General features: G+C 41.5%; 1 protein-coding gene across 2 annotated transcripts in view; it reads left to right on the forward strand.

Moving 5' to 3' along the window:
- Nucleotides 1-20,416, forward strand: part of LOC125879070 (E3 ubiquitin-protein ligase SMURF2) — an 81,868-nt gene that overhangs the window by 27,819 nt on the left and 33,633 nt on the right. The window contains exons 2-4 of one of the 2 annotated variants that reach the window (XM_049560681.1): nt 5,189-5,227; nt 8,145-8,253; nt 16,291-16,430. In XM_049560681.1, the coding sequence (XP_049416638.1) occupies nt 5,189-5,227; nt 8,145-8,253; nt 16,291-16,430 (288 nt within the window). The remainder of the gene's footprint in view (nt 1-5,188; nt 5,228-8,144; nt 8,254-16,290; nt 16,431-20,416) is intronic. The other variant, XM_049560682.1, reaches the window with a different exon arrangement.

Genomic DNA, 20,416 nt, shown 5'->3' on the forward strand with positions numbered 1-20,416 from the left:
TAAATATCTTTTACTTATTGGTAACCTTATTAAAACATACTACCACAGCAGTTAACTCTTTTTACCCAATTTTTGAATGAAACAAATATATATATAATCCTGCTTTTTCACATTGTTTCAATGAAAATAGAAATATAAAAGTGAAAAATAAAATCCTGCTGTTTTTTTAACACATTTTTTGAATGAAAAATATAAATATAAATTTCTGCTTAAACAATTTTACTCAATTAAAATAAAAAGTATAGTGCAGCTGGTCAGCTTTAAAGCCTGCACAGATTCAGTTTTACTAGGAACTTACTTAGCTTTCCCACTTTGTTAAAGTGCAGTAAACAAAACATGCTTATATCTAAAGTGCAGCTTAAACAATTTTACTCAACTCCAATGGCATTGTTTTCTTCTTTAGCGTGATCAGAATGGTCAGGGAAACGTTCTTTCTTTTTAAACGACAATGATATCATAGTTTGCACCAGATTGCTCTTTCTAGTCAGGTTAATGTTCAAACTCGGGTGGTGTCACTTTAGATGCGTTGTCTTGTCCACTTGTTTATTTCCATTTTCGTATTTTACCCTGAAACCAAAGTGTTCCCGAATGGAGGACTTAAGGTTTGCGGGTGGGTCTTCAGGTTCGTCAGGCTCACTTGCCACGTTGTCAAAATGCAAGATTGCGCTGCACAAAGAAATTTACGGTCAGACTTGGTCCGTCACTCAATTATGTCCGACGGAGAACTAGATATTTTAAATGGTTCGGCTCGCAAAAACGGAATTAAAATAAAACAAAATAAAATAAAATAATATCCTGCGCCCAATATTTCGGTACAGGGTCGTGCCGAACCGAAAGTTGCGTACCGAACGGTTCAACACAAATACACGTACTGTTAACGGCCCTACCAAAATCTCATATCACGATAACGATATATTTATATACATTTTATCTCCAAGTGCACGTCACACACTGAGCGAGCCGCCTGTTAATGACGCTGTGGGCTAATGGGCATGTAGCTACTTCCATGTTTCAGATGATACGTCATGTTTGTAGTCGACCAATGAAGATGAGTTTACATATCACCTTGGGTTCGTCCTTCACCTTCTCAAAATGATCCCACACTTTGGATTTCCTGCCCGACATGTTATTAACTAGCCTGTGGAATAACCGCAGGTACCAGCCCTGGAAATTAACCTGACTCCTGTCTGACTGCTGAGCGTGGACACTTCCTGTGTCTGTCCTTTCAAATTAAAGTCCCACATGGTCCAGCCATATAAGTTTGGATTTATTTTGACAAGGCGCAGCTCCAAGAGAGTTTCACAAATACTTTTTTCGCTACAACTAAGCGACCAATGAAATGTTGCTGACTACTGACCTTTCTGGTCGACTATCAGGGGGCAGCCCTAATTTTTTAATTAAAAGATAAATATAACGAGGCTGTAACATGACAGCAAGGACGTTTATTTTACTTGGTTAGTAGCAGAAAACAGCAGAATGACTGCAGTAAACATGAACAAGAAGCTGGTGCCGGTGTATTGATACTGTCAAAAATCAATATTGAAACCAGTTTCAAATGTTCAGAATCACTGTGTATCGATAAACTGATATTTTTGACAACACTACATCAGGATGATTCAAGTCCTGAAGCGCCTCGTCGGGGTTCCTTGCACAATAATGACCTACTCTGTGTACGTTATCCCTTAATTATTGTGTTTTGTCAGCGTTCAGTGAAAGCTGTATTGTGATGGTTGGATTCCACTGCGTCCTGATTGCTGTCCTTATGTTCTCCTCCTCGCAGCTCTGCAGCCTCAGACTCCTAATTGGCCTCCCTGCCACCATTGTCTCCCTGCGTGTACCATTCCTGCGGTTTTCTATCTGGCCCCTTGTATGTTTTCATAAGAAGCCTATATAGGTATAATTGTAGTGTTGCCTTCCTGCTGTGCTCATGTCCTCACAGGAGGGTCTGCAGGTTTAGCTCAGTTTGCTCTAAGCGGAGCTGGCCACTGTGTGGGCCACGTCGCGTCTTGCCTGGCTCTGCAGTTGGTCTCATTGGTCTTTATTGTCATTGCTTCGTTCCTGTGCAGCCTTTGAATGCAAGGGTCTGTAGCCTCGGCCTTCACATTTCCCAGTGGTTCGCTGTTCTTTCTCTGCACCTCCTGTGGTTTTATTGCATTGTGACTTCTAGACGAGGGAACATAGTGCTCAGTGTTTTCCACCTCTCTGGAAACACCATCGAATCACTGTCAGGCTCTTTTTCATGTTATGCACATGTTGACTGAGGAGCGGGCGGGCAGACACATTGTGGAAACACAAAGACAACTGTCACCTGTTACCTCACTGCACCTTTTACACCTCTGTTAAAGCCTCAGTGTGCACACTCGACCACACTCACTCCTCTGTGCCTCTTCAATAATTAATTAGATCAGTGGAGTTGTCTCAGGGGGCCTGTGTGTGTGTGTGTGTGTGTGTGTGTGTGTGTGTGTGTGTTTGCGTCTGTGTGTGCGCGTCCACGTGCGTCTGTGTGTTCAGGAAGAGCGCGACCAAAAGCGATGCATACCAGATGTTTTAGAAATGAGGTGGGTTTCACTGGAACGTAACACATTCCCAGGGTTGTTTGCGGAAAGAAATTCTTCCTCATCTGTCGAGCATGTTCTGCACCCAACCCCCCCAGGAGGGTATGCATCCAGTCTACTCGTCTGTTTTTCACTCCTCCCTCTGTCTCTTTTAATGGGGCTTTTGTCATTAAACCCACAATCTCGTGTGTGTGTCCCTTGTGCGCCTGTAAACACCATGCATATGTAGATGCTGGTGTGTTCCACGCTGGTGAAGCTGGTGATTTGTGTATTTAATTTTGTCAACACGGCACTCAGAGGATACGTCCTCCTCCCTCTGTTTCCCGGTGGGTGAAATTGTTTCAGCTCAGACTTAAAAGTGATTCAGGGTGATATGTGACATGGTGTGTGTGTCTGAGTATGTGTGGCATGGGTCGGGGGGTGGAGGGGGGTTGCAGATGATTTGGCCGTGGCTGCAGATTGAATGGCTTAAGCTGCAGACTGCCACTATGAGCGTGCTTTTGTCTATTTGTGTTAGCAAAGTAAAGTCTGAGCACTGTCACCTGCACATGAGGGGAGTGGGCGAGCCAGGCCAGAGAGAAGGCAACAAGTGAGGGCTGCAACTGACAATTGTTTTAAGGATCTAAACTTTTCCATATTAAAATCTCTAAAAATGACCAGACCAGTGTTTGTATTTTGTTAAGGTGTGTACTTAGAGTATCCTAAACTTTTCCAACAATGTTCAAACCAAGAGAAATCTGTAATTTTAATCAAGGACACGGTCATTTGGTCATAATCAGTGGCGTTGTATCTCATCATAAATGGACTTTTTCCAGACGTTTTTTGGGGATCTGAACCAACTGCAGTCACATGACACATTGTTTGGGTTAAACATGAGCATGTTACAGTCCTGGAGGATTATTAATGTGCACCTCCTCCTGTACTGCCTTAATATGCACATTCAGCACATCCAATGCATCAAAACATTGTTTTCTAGTTGGAGCCGCGTTTGCCTCGTTTTCAAACTGTATGCTTTGACTAAAATGAACAATGACAGCAATATAGTCCACGATGAGCAGCGCTAAAATCAACCTGCGTAGTTGTCCCTCCATTGTGACATTAGAAAGTGTCACATTTATCTTGCAAGTGTACTCTTCTTCAACGTTTGCTTTACTTCCTGGATTTTTCCCACATGGAAATTCTGACCAATCAAGAGCAGCTTTCTCACACAAGGCATTTGATCTGGTCCTCTTGTAAATGCTGCCGTGAGAACACCAACCAACTCCAGGCAATTATACAACTTTGGAACAACATGAGTCCCTGATTCAGACCAGAGGAGACCACTCTAGGGCTGACAGCAGCCTTACAAAAGACAAAGACAAGCAGCAAACTGTCATAATTGGCTTTGTGCTTGAAAAATGTCTCTAGTGACTCATCGATTATCAAAATAGCTGCCACTCATCGCTCTGACCGACTTATCATTATGGCTGTACAGCCAGCCAGGCAGATGTCCCCTGTGGAAGGTGCGAAATAGGCTCATATGGCAGCATGACGCCTGTCACACAGCAGCTGTCATCTGCATACCAGTCTGCTGCTACATGAACAGAACTAGGACTGTGTGTCACAGCCAATATTTTCATTCAGATAGCTTGAGGTCAGAGGTCAAGGGACCACTATGAAAATGGCTGTGCCAGTTTTTCCTCAACACAATGTAGCCTAACATTGGGGCATTTTTTAACCCAACCAGACAAGCCAGCTTGACATGGTTGGTCCTCTAGTTTCATATGATACCAATATTTCACTATAGCTTTAAAACTCCGACAACCACAGCCTCTGACAGACGGTAATCTGGGCTGAGGATGCCAGCGTCCTAGCAGAGTGGAAGAGGTTAAAAGAGATTTAAATCAAACGTAGATCAAAATACGCAGCACAGCCATATTAATTATACTCTAATCTCTATTCAGACCGATGAATCAGCCAGATCAATATCCAGACTAATTAGTGTCTGTTCCTCAGAAAATGTTATCACAGAAAAAAGCTGAGCCAAAACTGTATTTCCATGTGCCTGACTCACAGGCTGTAACTGTAACTCCAGACGCCCAGGTGGTGACTGAGCTTCCTCATCCATCCACACACACACACAGGAGGCTCTGCCTCATCACCTCAGCAACCGCCTCCATGGCATCAGAGTACATCAACACAGTCAACCTCTCTGCAGGAGAACAAGACAAAACATCCCCTCCTCTTGTTCAAAGGCCGGATGTTGTAATGAGTGACATGGTTTCTAGGCAAGTGCTTTTATTCTAATGACACAGTAAGTGTTTAATTTGCTTTCTCTGCTGTTGCTGACGAGGTGTCCTCTTGAAACACATTGTCTGCTATTAAAATTCTAATTTTAGGTAAGAGATGGTTTGTGTCCTCTCCACCAAAGTTCGTCTGAATTTGAGTCATGGCTGTAATGCAGTTATTTTCCTACTTGAATCTCAAACTCGACAAATCATTTCCTGCTTCCCACTCTCACACATCACAGCCACTTCTCGTACATACCCCTTTAAAGTAAAAACTCAACATGCAGAAAATAAAACCCTGATTTACTGCTTGTGATTTTTATGTTTATGTTAAATTAACAGTCTTCTCTTTCTTTTCTTTTTCAGTCCTCTGTGCCAAAAACCTGGTGAAGAAGGACTTCTTCCGTAAGTATCTGACAATCACAGCTGTCTTTAGGAACCTGAATAGGATGCATTCATTGTAAAGACCTCTGGAGATAGAGAAACATGGGTCACTTTGGGCTGATATGATTAACTGCTGCTAGCCGACAACAACACACAAGGATCTGCTTATTTAATAGTTTCAACACGTGGATGGTTTATTATATTATATTATCCTTATGAGTAGAAGAGTGTCGTCTGCATAGTGCTTCATCACGTTAAAAACGCAGGCTCAGGCCCCTATCACAGAGAAAGTGTTTTGCAGGTTTTTATAGTATTTAGTTGCTGCCATGTTGAGGCAGAGGGTACTGTCTGTAGCTCAGTTTCTCCTCCATTGTTTGCAACTGTAAACCTGTTGTCGTGACCACCACAGAAGGCCCGCCTCTCAAATCATCTGATTGGACAATGAGGAAAAAAGAGATGACATGGGGCGCTTTTCCTCTTTGAGTTGAAGTTTCTTGATCTTGAGCTGTTCAGAGCGCTCCAGCAAAAATGCTAGTCATTTAGAGCCCAGAAACGCAAGGTGCGCAGCAATGTAAAGACAGCGAGCAAAAAGCTTCATTTTCATTAAAAATAATCACAAAAATGCACCTCCAGCTGCCAAAATGCTTCCCGTGTGATCAGGGCCTAAAACTCAAGTGTAAACATACAGTATGGATGATATCGTTTTGTAAGATATCACTTAGATATAGTGGATAAGTTTCTATTTTGGGCAACATTTCTGAAACACCCAGTTCATTCTCTCCACCAAAGCCCTAATAACTCATGTGTGGGTGTCTTTAGTGTTGTGAGTGTTTGGGTGTGTTTGGGTCAGGCTGTCATGGTGAATGAGCACGTAAAGGTCTTCTGCTCACTCAGGTGGTTTCTGTGGTGCCCATTCCTGCCATTCCAACGTTCAGGAGCTGAGCAAACATTCAGTCAGGGTGCTGGTGGGGAGCAGCACTGAAACCAAAGATGAAAACGTCTGTGTGTGTGTGTGTGTGTGTGTGTGTGTGTGTGTGTGTGTGTGTGTGTGCGCGCGCACGAATGTCTTTGTGTGCTTATGTGTGAACTAAATCCATTATGTGCTTGTCTGTTCTGTCGTTACATTGACATGTGTCAGTGATTCCGTTTCAGAGAAACGCAAACGTCTTTACACAACACTGCAGCCATCTCATCCTGTATGTTACTGACACTAGAAAACATTTGGTATTTTCCTGCTTAATGACTTTAAATAACCACTCACCAAACTTAGAACTGATAGTGTGGCTAATCAGTTAATCTGCCAAAAGGTTAAACAATAATCATGGCATAGCAAGACATGTTGTCACAATAGAGCTGCTTTCAGGGTGTCAACAGGTCTTAGATTGTCTTAAATTCAGATTCAGTAGGTCTTAAATATTTCTGGTCACATTACCATGGACATTCCTCCAGCCTGACAGACCCACCAACTGTTTACAATCACTGGACAGACGGAAGAATTGTAATAATAAATAGCATCTATGAGAGACATGAGATTTTGTTTTCTTTTTACATTGAACACATCAAACTTAAACTCACCTGATTGTTGTCAGCTTTCCTTACTGTTCATTTTGCGTCAACATAGAGCCTACGCCGTAGCCTGATGTAGCCATAGCACCTCGTCATAGCACATAGCAGTGGCGCAGACCTCCTGTCTGTTTCTGTGAGCTGAAACCATTTCCCTCTGTCAAAACAAAACTTTTTACTTTAATTTCACAGATAAGAAACAATAAATTGTGAAGACAATAAAGCCTCCACAAAAATAGCATTTTAAGTCTTGTGTGTGATTTATCCTGGCTGGAATATGAGCAGAGGAAATCTCTGCTAGTCGCTAGGCTAATTTATACAATGTAAAATACCATAGGCTGGCGCTAATAACATTAGCATGTTGTATTTGTTTGGAAAACGTGTTTAGTATAAGACAGTTGTTTTGTCAGTGAACCTTGTGAGTTGTAATGGAGCTGAATTTTGTAACGTTACCTTTGGTAAATGTTGCTGTTGTCCCTGGCTTCATATGAGTAGAGGAAAAGTTTGCTAGCCACTAGGCTAATTTATACAATGTAAAATGCCATAGACTTGTGCTAATAACGTTAGCATGTTGTATTTGTGGGGAAAATGTGTCCAGATAAAGACAAGTGTTTGTCTGTGAATGCTGCGAGTTACAGTGAAGCTGATTTGTGTACTTGTGTTTGAAACTGTCTCTATTAAGCCATGTTTAATGTGTGTTTAATGTGTGTTTTGAATCAACTAAACTTTACAGCACTTCACAGAAATCTCCGTCGCCGACTAGTGTTTTGGAGGTGTAACTGCAGAGTGACACAGACACACCACTGTACAAGTATAAATGCTGACAACGGTGTAGGCCATGTGTTTAGGCTACGGCATAGGGTCTGCCGCACAAGTATAAATCCCCCTTTAGCAGGCAAACAAATTGGAGTTCAATTGAACCGAACCAAACAGTGCAGGTGTGAAAGCACTAAAACTAAAAATTTTGAACAGTCAAAACTAAACTGAAACAAAACCCACATTGGAAACTAACTGTATAAAAAAACAATAAAAAATTAAAAAAACTAATGAAAAATACAAACTCTTACATCCCTGGCATCTTTAGTTAACAACAACTGTACTTTTGTCCCCCAAACGACCTCATTTTGGAATCAAAATACAAGAAAAATAGTGGATGTAAACAAAGAGCACTGTGTGCCTGGTCCCATAGCAGAACAACAGAGCTGCAGACACCACAGCACCTGTGTCCATCGTATTTATCACCAGCTGTCATGTAGGAAGCAAACACCGCTGTGTAACGCTGTCATTTGTGTCTTGTTAAAGTGTTGATCTGTTATTTTTTTTTTTGGTGTGTGTGGCTGAGCGCGGTGTTGTTCTGTGTCCTCTCTCCCCGCAGGCCTCCCTGATCCCTTCGCCAAGGTTGTAGTGGACGGTTCAGGGCAATGCCACTCTACAGACACTGTGAGGAACACACTCGACCCCAAGTGGAATCAACACTACGACCTGTGAGTCCCAGTGTCACTTTATGAACACATGAATGACACACAGTCTTTTCTCACATCTGTTTTCAAAGCCCAGAAAAAATGGGATTCTGTTCTGGTTTATTTGAATACCTCCCACCTTCCTAAAGACTTAATCTGATTACAAACAGCAGTGCGAGGCTCTGCTCCGGCCGCTTGCAATTTTTACGTCTTTCTTTATTTAACCTTGATAAGTGAGCACGCTGAGAAGTGTCAGGCCGTGCCATTAATAAGACCTAAACAGTTACAGATGTAAACAGCTCTTGCATCTGGTCTCTCACTTATCTGGATACTCTGTAATGACATAACCCTTCAGCACCAGCAAAGACTCTAAAAATGTCCCTTGGATCAGCGTTTATAGAAACAGAGGAGGAGGGGCGTCTCCAATAGTATTTTCTTCCATTGACTGAAACACGTGCATGTCTTGTTGTACCCTGATTGTCTTTTCCCAAAGATGGTTTGTCCTGAGAAAGTAACCTGGAAAAAACAGAGACGGAGCGCGTGAGTGAAAATGTGAGAGTGAAAGTTTCCAGTATTCGCCCCGGTGTTTATCCAACCGTCATGCATAGCCAACAGCGAGAGGAAGCACATGTCTCCGTTTGTTTGGTTGCTGGGGATACGGGACCCTCTCTCTACACGGCTGTTAAATTAGCTGCTCGTGTCACATTTGACAAGAGGGAAAAAGTCACGCGTGTGTGTGCGCACCTTTAAAGATGGATCGATGGAGAGGAGAACACAGACTCGTGGCTCAGTGGAGCTTCTCTGCACTAATTTGTCCCGAGAGCCTGCAGACGTAGCCGACTGGAGTTTATGTGCAAATTACTGGTGTTTCTGTGCCAGTGATAAGTTTAACATCGTGTGCCCCCCTTCGCTGTCTGTCAGCGTTTATCCTCATGGCCGGCAGACGGACTCTCAGGTGGTGTGTTGGAGGAGAGAGGTTTTAATTGAGCAGGCTAGAAAGCCGTCTGGCTGGCTCACACTTATTAAAATAGGGCCTGTAACACCTGGTGTTCTGACTGTAGCCGAGTGCATTAAAGCTGTTGGCAGTGAATATTTTTTTCCATTTGTTTGTGTGTGATCATTTGAGGGTGCAGAAATACCGTGCAAGTGTGCCTGTGTGCCTGTGTGCCTGTGTGTGTGTGTGTGTGTGTGTGTGTGTGTGTGTGTGTGGAGAGTTTCACTGGTCACAGCCAGCAGACTGGCCGTGAACTGTGACCCTGCAGCATTGTTGCAGGATGTGGTCGGCATGCCAAGGATAGCAGACGGTCTGTCTGTCTGTCTGCCTGCTGCTTCTCACACTCATTCTTGAGGGTGTAAATGATCCTGATGTGATAGGTATCGATTCTTTGGACAAAGATAACATATTTGCTTATATCAAGTCTGCCGTGATACAAATGGATGAATACTTGAATGAATCAAAGCTTTCAGGTAGGGTCAAGCACCGAAACCTTCCTGTATGAACGATACCTACTGGACTGAATCATGACGCAGATTTTGGTGCCTCATTTCTGTGAGTAACAAGTGTGCCGTTGAGAGAGAAAGACAAACAGTGTGTGTGTGACGGTGACAGTGAGGCTGCAGCGTCCAGAACAGAGAGTATGAAGTTAAACACAGCAGCATAATGTATGAACAGTTTAGGTTATTTAAGAGTAAATGCAACAACTCCCCAAAACCAAGCAAGCTTTGCAACAAAATTAAAACACATCAAATTTAGATAACATTCTAGCTTCTGGATTTCTGAACACCAGAATATATCAGGGTTTAGACGAGCCATTTCAAGTCATCATAGTGTGTACAATATAAGAGAAAATGGGATTCACTTCTTCCTGAATATTGTTGGCTCCCCAGAGGAAGAAGACCAGCTCTCAGCTGTGCAACAGAGGATCTTTGGCTTGTAGATAAACGAGGTGTTACACATAGCTCAGGGCCAAACTTATGTTTTATGTGCACATATGTTCTTAATTTTGGCATTGACAGAATGTTTTCAAACCACATGATTTTGATTCCGTTAAATACAGGGGCCGTGATCGATATGAGATGATATCAGTAAATATAAGGGATGCACCGATTTACTGGCCGAACATCAGTATTGGCCGATATTCACCTTGTTGACTGCTGGCTTATGGAGAAAAGCTGGTGTATCGATTAAAAGCCAATGTACCAAGTGCAGTGGAAAAAAATTAAGCAAATACATGACGACATACAGTCATGATAAACAGTCATTGCAGACCACTGCGAGCTCTCTTCATCTTCTCTGGAAACCTTTAACAGCTAATGTAACATTATGCACGCAGGGCTGTTACCACAAGTCCTCCAAGAGCACAGAGATGTAATATTAGTCATGCTCTCCATTATTATACATCTATTGTTTTGCTTGTTCCAAGGTTTGACTGGCCCTCTTATAAAGTCATCTTGTTGCGTCTTCTTCTGCAGTGGTACCTGGTTTGATAATTAGTGCCACCTCCTGCTTATCTCAAACCAACTCCCAATATTCGCAGTAACAGTAGTGGACAGAAAAGCACGTAAATTTGTATCTTCTTTTGCAGATTTTCTAAAAATGTGGTTAAAGTTTGACATGCCATGAGAATTTTAGAATACAGCCATATCTTAAAGATGATGATATATAGATGTTTTCACTTTGAACAATGATATTGGATCTTTAATTATTGAATTGATATACTGATCGGCGGCAAGGTGGTGCAGGGGTTATCACAGGGCTGAGACATACACAGACACAGACAATCATTCACACTCACATTCACACCTACGGACAATTTAGAGTCACCAATGAACCTGCATGTCTTTGGACTGTGGGAGGAAGCTGGAGCACACCCAACCCACGCCAACACAGGGAGAACTAGAGCTGCAACTAACGATTATTTTCATTGTTGACTTAATCTGTTGATTATTTCTTCGATTACAGGACTAATCACTTTATCGAAAAATGTGTTAAAATGTTGAAAAATGTCGGTCTGTCTCTCCCAAACCCCCAAACTATGTCATCTAATGTCTTGTTTCGTACTCACGCCAAAGGGTTTTAGTTCACCGTCATGGGAGAGTGTGTAAAGCTGCCAATATTTGAACGTAAGAAGCTGCAATAAGAGTATTTTGGGTACTTTTATAGTACTTTTTGATGAAAAATGACTCAAACCGATTAGTCTACTACTAAAATAGTCACCGATTAGTCGACTAATCGTTGCAGCCCTAGGAAGAACATGCTAACTCTGCACAGAGGGCTTCCCCCATGCAAGGGTTCAAACCAGGAACCCTCTTGCTGTGAGGCGACAATGCTAACCACTGCTCCACCGTGCCGCCGTGTGTAAAACAGACCGTCACTAACCGCAGTGGTGGTTTTGAATTAAAGAACCATTAGGAACCGACAGCAGGAGTGGTTGTCATGCTAAAGGACAAGGACATGATGATTGTCAGTAATGTAATGGTGTTTTTAGAGGACCCTCGTCTTCAGAGTGTCATGAAGTGTTTTTAAGCATTTTTGGAGTGTCCCTCCAGTGTGCGCTCAGTCACATTTGGTTAATTAGGACTTATTCAAATATGGCATTGTTAAATAATACATCTGCAGTGTTAAGTACCCAGTCTAGACTGAAATTAATAATGCCCACTCATCCATCCATTTTCCTCCCACCATTCAAACTGAATTGCTATGGAGCACCCAGTTAAAGGGCACCACCATTAACGGCTTTATTAGATCCTTAGTGTTACTATGTCGTAGAATTATGGTTAAACAAAAAAGGTGGCACAATGCAGAGGATGCATAAGAGATCTCTGAGTCCGTTTAAGAGCATGGGCAGTTGTGAATGTTAGCAGTGGGCCTTCCCATTGGTTTTGTTTGTATCGCAGTGACTGTAGTGTTGCTGTAATAAAATGTTTTTCTTTCACTTTGACCATATGTTCCTGGCTGTAACTTCCAGGGAAAAGCTAGTAAAAACGGTGCCAAAGATGCTGCTTGTATGAATACAGACTGCCAAATAAAAGGATGTATTTAGAAAGCACATCTGACTCTTTAAATCGGCTGCTTTCTCCTTTTATTGCAATTTTCCCATTGTCTCTCATGCAGCGTGTGTGTGTGTTATTGCCTATGACTGGTATTAAAAATCTTAGCCAGACTAATGAATTTTATTACGTGGAGGGTGATCCAGATGACTGGGGTTTGGTTGTAATACTTCCCTCCCGTCACGTCTGTCTGACATTGCAGCTCTCTCACATCGCACCCCAGACAGGCATTTGGCATCGGCTCAAAATGTCCAGACGTCTTACTCACAGCCCCATTGTTTCATATCCCTTTTGGTAAGCGGCATGATAATTACAGTGGGATGCAGTTCTGTGAATCGTACAGATGATTAGTTTTCGACTGAAGGAGGGAGCCCACCCGAGCAGATGTGCCACAACAGGTTCACATGGTGAGATTTTATCACAGCCTCGGCCTACACGAGGAGGAGGAGGAGGAGAGAAGGGAGCATGGAGGGGACAGACAGGCAGTTAGGGAATAATCTTTCTCTTATTCCCTTCCCATCTTTGGTTGTCTGTATACAAGATAATTACCAACCTGAGTGTGTTCTTTACTTTCACAGCAGGCAAACAATTGTTCCTTTTAAGGTTGGCGTTTTTCACCGTGATCAAGGTGGCTCAAGGGATGAAAATGCTGGTCTGTCAGCCGCTCCACCACTTTAGGTCCAGACTGAAATATCTCTACAGCTGTAAGAGGGATTGTCATAAAATTTGGTACAAACATTCATGTTCCCAATTTCCTTTGAGCGCCAACATCATGTCAACGTGTCAGTTGTAAAATTCTAATGACCCAACACCTGCAACACTAATGACTTCCAATCAGCCTCTATTCCCTGCCCCCATGATACCTTGTGTGAATTAGGGATGCAGCTTCCGGTGCTGAACCAAAACCAGCGACTTCCTGTAGTGACAGTTTGTTTAGAGTACTCTATTCTTCTTTCTAAGAGCAATCGGGAAATAAAACGTGGGACACACCACCTGTTACAGCTCAAACAGGATTCTGTGATCATACCTCTGCCATCTCTGACAGCCATCTCAGAGCAACTGAGCACGCTAGCAATTAGCTAGCCTTGCTCCGTTAGAATATTAACTTTAACATGTCCCGAGCTAGCTTAAGGTAAACATCTGCTCCCTCTAAGATGATTTCTGATTTCTGATGACTTATTAAGAGATACGAACACATAATTCAGTATTATCTGTAGCTCATTGTAAAGTGAATAAATGTGTTTCCCAGCAAATCCTCCGCTTGTCTGCGTTAACGACACAGTTTACATGATTTTTTATAACTTCTGATTTATTAGAAACTGTTCTGTGCGAAACATGAATCTGAACGTGTCGTTCTCTTCTGCAAATTCTGATTTCATACTTCTCCACTATGTCTCGTGAAACACTTGTGGTTTTATTTCTCATATCAATGATAGCTTCGGCAACAGGAACAATCCCTTTTTGTGTTGGTTACATGTTCAACACGTAGTCGCTGAAGACAAACATTTAGCGTAGACTGGTTGTTAGTCGTTACAGACACGGATAGTGCAACAGGTACCAGAGCTCAGCAGTTAACAATAGTTAAATACTTGTTTAAAAATAAATCAGTATTTGCTAAACTGAAGGAAAATTACTTTCACAAAGAACCAATGTTGGCGGTTAGCCACCAAGAGTAGCCACTGGGACTCACCACACGCAGTCTATGGGACTAACTAGCTTAATGCTACTTACGTTATCTCACTTGAAGTTACGCCCATAATCATTTCTAGAGTAGTGCCCTCAGGAATAAGGTGGATACTTGAACACTAATTAGCAAATGATAGCATGCTAACACGCTAAACTAAGATTTTCATCATGGTCAACATTATACCTGCTTAAAGGGGACCTTTTATGCTTTTTCGCAGCATTTAATACGATTGACCATTGGTTGGTCATTGTGACTGTGTGTTAAACTGGTTCAGACATTAAAGGGACGAAGTCTTACATCAGTCTTGGAGATCATGTGTCGTGGAAACATGACCTCTGTTTTGGGGTTCCTCAAGGTAGCTGCCTTGGTCCACTATTATTCTTGGTGACATCATTAGAGAACACAGCGTCTGTTTCCATAGTTACGCAGCTGACATGCAACTGTACATTTCTGCCGCTCCAAATGATGCTGCAGCCATGAACTCCATTACTACCTGTCTTTTGGCAGTAAATGAATGGATGAGCAATTATTTCTTTAAGTTAAATGAAAACAAAACTGAAATCCTGCTTGTCGACCCTAAATCAAAAAGAAAAATGCTGCTCAATAATCTGGGGAATTTAACTGCCTGGATTAGATCTGAGGTGACGAGTCTTGGTGTGATCCTAGATTCAGATCTAAGCTTCAAGTCTCACATTAACAAGGTGACGAAAACATAATTTTTCCACCTCAGAAACATCTCTGAGGTACGACCATTTCTGAATGACAAAGATGCTGAGAAATTGATTCATGCCTTTATTTCAAACCAACTTGACTACACACTTTTTAGTGGCCTCCAAAAAAACACCACTCTCCGACCTGCTCTGCACTGACTTCCTGTTACATTTGCAATTGAGTTTAAGCTCTGTGATCATCTGCTGCTGGTTTATTGGAGGTTAGCAGCAACAGCCAGAAGATGATCAGGGATCAGCCTTTGTCAGTGACGCCCCAAAACTATGGAACACACTACCTATAGATATCAGGGAAGCTAGCTCGCTAAATGGTTTTAAAAGAAAGCTAAAAACATAGCTGTACACTTTAGCCTTCAACTAGCTGCTGCTAAGACAACCTAAAATTGAACAGTGTATACCACCCTTTAGTCCTTTTATCTGTGTTTCTGTAATTGATTGAATGCCACCTCTTGCTGTGTGGTGATGTTACTGTTCTCCACATCAGTCAGTCATCTGTCTCCTTCTTATCCATGCGACTTATTCACAACTTCTGTCGGTAAAGAACGTAGGACTGACGTTTTCCAGCAGACTTGGATGTAGTATTCCTCCTATGTTTACAGTGTACTTCACAAACTGCTTAAGAATAGTTTACTTGAAGGAAAACGTATAAAAATTTATATTATTAATGTTACAACCATCCACATCTGACAGCATGATCGATAGCTGTTTATACCAAATTACATTTTTAATTAAGTTTGTTTAATCAAGCTGGTCATTTGTGCTTTTCATACATGAGGGAGAAATGGCTCCGTTCATTTTTCTTAAAATGTCACGTTTATAAGCATAAAACAAAAAGGGCCTGAGAATTGAAAGCCGGTGTCCGCCTAATATATAAAAAAAACAAAAAAAAAAAACAAAACATTTTAGGCCCAGATCACACATAAAATGTTTTGCAGGTTTGTGAAACGGGAGACACATCACGCTGCCTTTTTACAAAGATATTAAATACCACTAGTAAAAATAAAGCTTGCTGAAACTTTTTATCGTCAGAAACCTTTCCATGCGCCCCTAAAACCCTTCCTGTGTGATCAGGGCCTTAGTGGCAGTAGTTTCGTTGCGGCTCATCACGTCATTGTAGCTAATTTTCATGTCATCTCTCCACTTTATATATCCTCTCTGACGCCGCCTGATATGTGGGGAGGTTTTCTGTGAATAAATGATTCACAGCAGTCTCAGTCTGCTGGTGGTGCTCTGTCTCATACTCAAGACGCTCAGGGTCAGATTTACACGCTCACACACACTGGCTGGAAAATCCCTCTCAGCCACCCCACCTTCCTCTTCCTCTTCCGCCTCCATGTCCCGTCTGTGTCTTGTAATGTGTCCTTGACGAGGACCTAGCCTCTGTGGCGGATGTGTGTCAATGCCTGCTTTGCTGGGGACATCCTGAGAGAGACGCTTGTCGTGTCATGTTGACTTTACCAGTGCTTCTTTGGAACAGCTTTAATCACACGAGAAATGATGTTTCACGCAGTCACACAGTGATTGTCATGCTCTGAATGAGAGAGCCTGTCGTTATTAAATATTAATCATGTCTCTTTCCTCTCCTTTTCCCCTCAGATACATCGGAAAGTCAGATTCCATCACCATCAGCGTGTGGAATCACAAGAAGATTCATAAGAAGCAAGGGGCTGGGTTCCTGGGCTGTGTCCGCCTTTTGTCCAACGCTATCAACCGCCTTAAAGACACAGGCTGTAAGTGTCAGTATTACCCCAATTCTTATTATGTTTTGAATGTTGAATGGGACTGTCTGGAGTTTTTGACCACTGTTAATGTTACAGAATAATGTAAAGGGAGGGCTGTATATGGATTATACTAGTTGTGTCTCGGCCTGCTCCACATGACATATAAAAATGTCGTGAGCATAGAGTATATATTGTCATTGGAAGTGAGACTCTTCGGCGTTTCAGCCCTTTCCATCTCACAGACTCAAAACAAAGAAAAAAGACTTACAAACATGACACCTCACACCGACTCCCCTGCCCTTTCAGACCACTTTCTCCTGGGCGATAATATCTGCAGGTGAGGTGTGAGTTTTCTGTGTCTGCATGGCTCCAGACCGCGACCATTTAGTCACATTTTGCAACCATGGAGCACCAGTGTGACTTGCAAATATTTTACATATATGAAGTGGAGAGCTGTTAGTTTGTTTCCCGCTCACAGTGAATAAATCGGCATGTTAAATGGTACCGCTGTGATGCTTTAGCTCTCTGCTAACTGCTAACAGCTAACTGTTAACAGGACGCTTCAGATTCAAAGGTAAACATTAAACTTCCTGCCCAAGACTATTTGGATACGTCAGAATAAAAGCACCAGTGGTTCTGCTTTGATTTTGTCATTATCAGAATACTTAATTTAACTTTAGTTTTAACTTTATTTGAACAATACTTTATTTGATTTTATTGCAACAGAACTTTATTAAACCTTAGTGTAACAATACTTTATTTAACTTAATTAGAATAGTACTTTATTTAGATGTATTGTAACAGTACTTTATTTGACTTTATTACAACAGTACTTTATTTAACTTAAAATGACAGTACTTTATTAAACTTTATTATAACAGAACTTTGTTAAACTTAATTGTAACAGTTTATATTTAACTTTACTACAACAGTGCTTTATTTTACTTTATTGTAACAGTACTTTATTTGACTTTAGTGAAACAGTACTTTATTTGACTTTAGTGAAACAGTTTTATTTGACTTTATTACAACAGTACTTTATTTAACTTAAAATGACAGTACTTTATTAAACTTTATTATAACAGAACTTTGTTAAATTTTATTGTAACAGTACTTTATTTAATTTTTCTACAACCGTACTTTATTTAACTTTATTATAACAGTACTTTCTTTAACTTTATTATAACAGAACTTTGTTAAACTTGAAACTTTGATTGAAACAGTTTATATTTAACTTTACTACAACAGTGCTTTATTTTACTTTATTGTAACAGTTTATATTAAACTTTATTGTAGCAGTACTTTATTTAACTTTACTATAATTGTACTTTATTTAACTTTATTATGACAGAACTGTATTTAAGCTTTATTGTAACAGTACTTCAACTGTATTATAGCAGTACTTTATTTAACTTAACAAAACTTTATTTAACATTATTAAAACTGTACTTTAGTTAACTTTACTATAACTTACTTTTGTTAACTTTATTTTACTGTATTTTATGTAGTAGTTATTAATTATTTCAGTCATATACAGTAGTTTAGAGGAGATTTCAAAATACTGATATAAGGTATATCGAGTATCATGATATAGCTTAAATATATCACAATATTATTTACAGGGTGTATTGCCCAGCCTTAAGCTGCACTAATGGCACAATCATCCAAACATGCTCGTGGGTCTTTATAATCATTAATAACTTAGAATTTAGATCAGTCATAGACCAAGATAAATTTGTTTTCTAAATCAAATCACCAAAGCTGAGTATGAGGCTGCATCTGTCTTTGATGTTGTTTATAAAGCTCATACAGTAATAATCAGTAGACTCTTCAGATCTACAAATGCACTGATAAACATTTTGTTGTTAGTATAAGAACTAAGGCACTGTAAATAAAAGCCTCTCCAGCACGATGCTTTCCCGCATGTTTCCGAATGCCAACATGTTCATGGAAACATTCTTCAGCACACTGTACAATCAGAATTGATCATACACATTTGTCAGTGAGGTCCAATGAGTTTTGGCAAGTAACACAAAATAATACACACCTTTGAGGAATCTTAACTTTTGAATGAATTGTTTAAAGTTTGTGTCTTATGATATAACCCTCCTTTCAGAATCTTAAAAAGCTTAAATAACCTTGCAAGGATTTTTTTCAGACAACAGACTTAAATTTGTTTGTGCTGTTTTCCTCCTAAGATGTTGATTTACAGCGCTGTGTGTTATTGCACTGATGATTAAATCACTGTGGACGCAGCCGGCTGTGATGCAGTCTGACGCCCAGATGACTTTTTTCCAGATGCTCTTTTGTTTTGTTCTGAAAATGAATTTGCAGCACGGTTGCAGTACAGATTTTGTTGCCAAACTACACATGACTTTGTTTGTTTTACTTTAGCGAGCCATTTATTTGTCATTTAGTTTGCTCAGTTCATTATTCTCTCTACTGAGGTGTAGAATTAATTATTAATTGCAGTTCCTCGTGGCCTGACACTGAAATGAGTCCACATCCATCAAGCTGACCTTATACCTGAAGTGTGATAAGAAACAGGAGTTAATACTGCAGTGACAGAACATAGAGTAGCTCCTTTTTAGTGTGCTGTCCCCCTCACTAGATCTGACAGAGGCCAGACCCGTGTGTGAGAGGGGTCAACGCTCTGCCCCTGCCAGAACAGGAAGAGCCAATCAGCATCACCCTGCAATTACAGTAAAAATGTCTCATGTCAGAAGCTAACTGGATAAATGAGACGGAGGCTTTAGTGAATGGCTGCTAGTAAAAGCAGTGCCAGACGGTTGTAGCCTCGACGAAGCAGTCTGGAGTGGTTTTCCCTGCGTGGCGAGCTGCTGGTACCTGCCTGCTGGGCCCGCAGCCCACCGCTCTTTCCTAGAAGCCCCTGACACTGTTGTTTTCCTGGAGCGACACAGGAAACCTGAACCTTGTGCCACAGCTGCGAGTGGTTTGCCTCTGCATTTCCTTACTCTCCTGGCCTCCTCCTCACCCCTTAGTTTCCCCTTCGGTCTCCTCCACAGACTGGCAGCACGTGCACACACACACACACACACACACACACACACACACACACACAGAATACCATTGTGACTAACCTCCCTCTATCTCCGTCTGCCGATCTAGACAACCGGTCATTTCAAGCAGACATGCATAATTGTAGAGCTATTAAAGTGTAAGTGTAGATTTGTTGTGCTCTCTGTGTTGTGGTCGCTCTCCCCTTGTGAGTATTTGTCATTCCATTGTTTTTTGTGTGCATTTACCAGCGGTTGCAGTTTTGTCCTCTCCACAGGCCTTAGCGAGGACACTGGGCTGACTCAAACATTTGTGTATAATTTTAGAGCGTCTGCGTCTTTGTGTATGCGACTGCATTGAAACGTATGCACTTAGATGCATCTAAAAGTGGGCGCTCGTCTTTGTGTGTGTGTGTTTTGTGTGTTCTCTGCGGCTGCTGACCTCCGGCCAGCCTTGTAACGGTTTGACCATTGCCTGTTTTGGTCCCTGTTTAGTCTAGACAGACATCCTGAGCTGATCTGCATGACACCCAGACAACAGAGCGCAGATAGTGGCATTTCTCATGTCTGCAGGCAACTTGGACATTTTTTTTTTCTTTCCCCCCTTTCCGCCTGATCTCTCTCCCTCACTCTCAAATTCCGCAGACTTTAAGAAGTTCAGACAAAGAGTTTCCAGACTTTGGCAGAAGTTCATGTCCATGCTAAGACTGAGCGGAATAGTGCAGGCTTTGTACTGAAATTTGTCAAATGTTTGACCTCTGCATTTGAACTGAAGCCTGCTCTGTACCGATGCTCAGTGAGATTTTTACAGCCCGTGGCTGTTCCACAGAGCAGACCATCTGTTCCAGGGCAAAGCCAAGCTGTGGTCTGCAGACACAAGAATGAGAGACGGATAATGAGGGAGAGAGGAATTGACTCTGAGTGATGTAAATGATACAGAGCAATGGGACTCATCCAAGGAGGGAGAAAAAAATGTATCCCAAC

Source organism: Epinephelus fuscoguttatus, linkage group LG19 (genome assembly GCF_011397635.1).
Source record: "Epinephelus fuscoguttatus linkage group LG19, E.fuscoguttatus.final_Chr_v1".
Classification (NCBI taxonomy): Eukaryota; Metazoa; Chordata; class Actinopteri; order Perciformes; family Serranidae; genus Epinephelus; species Epinephelus fuscoguttatus.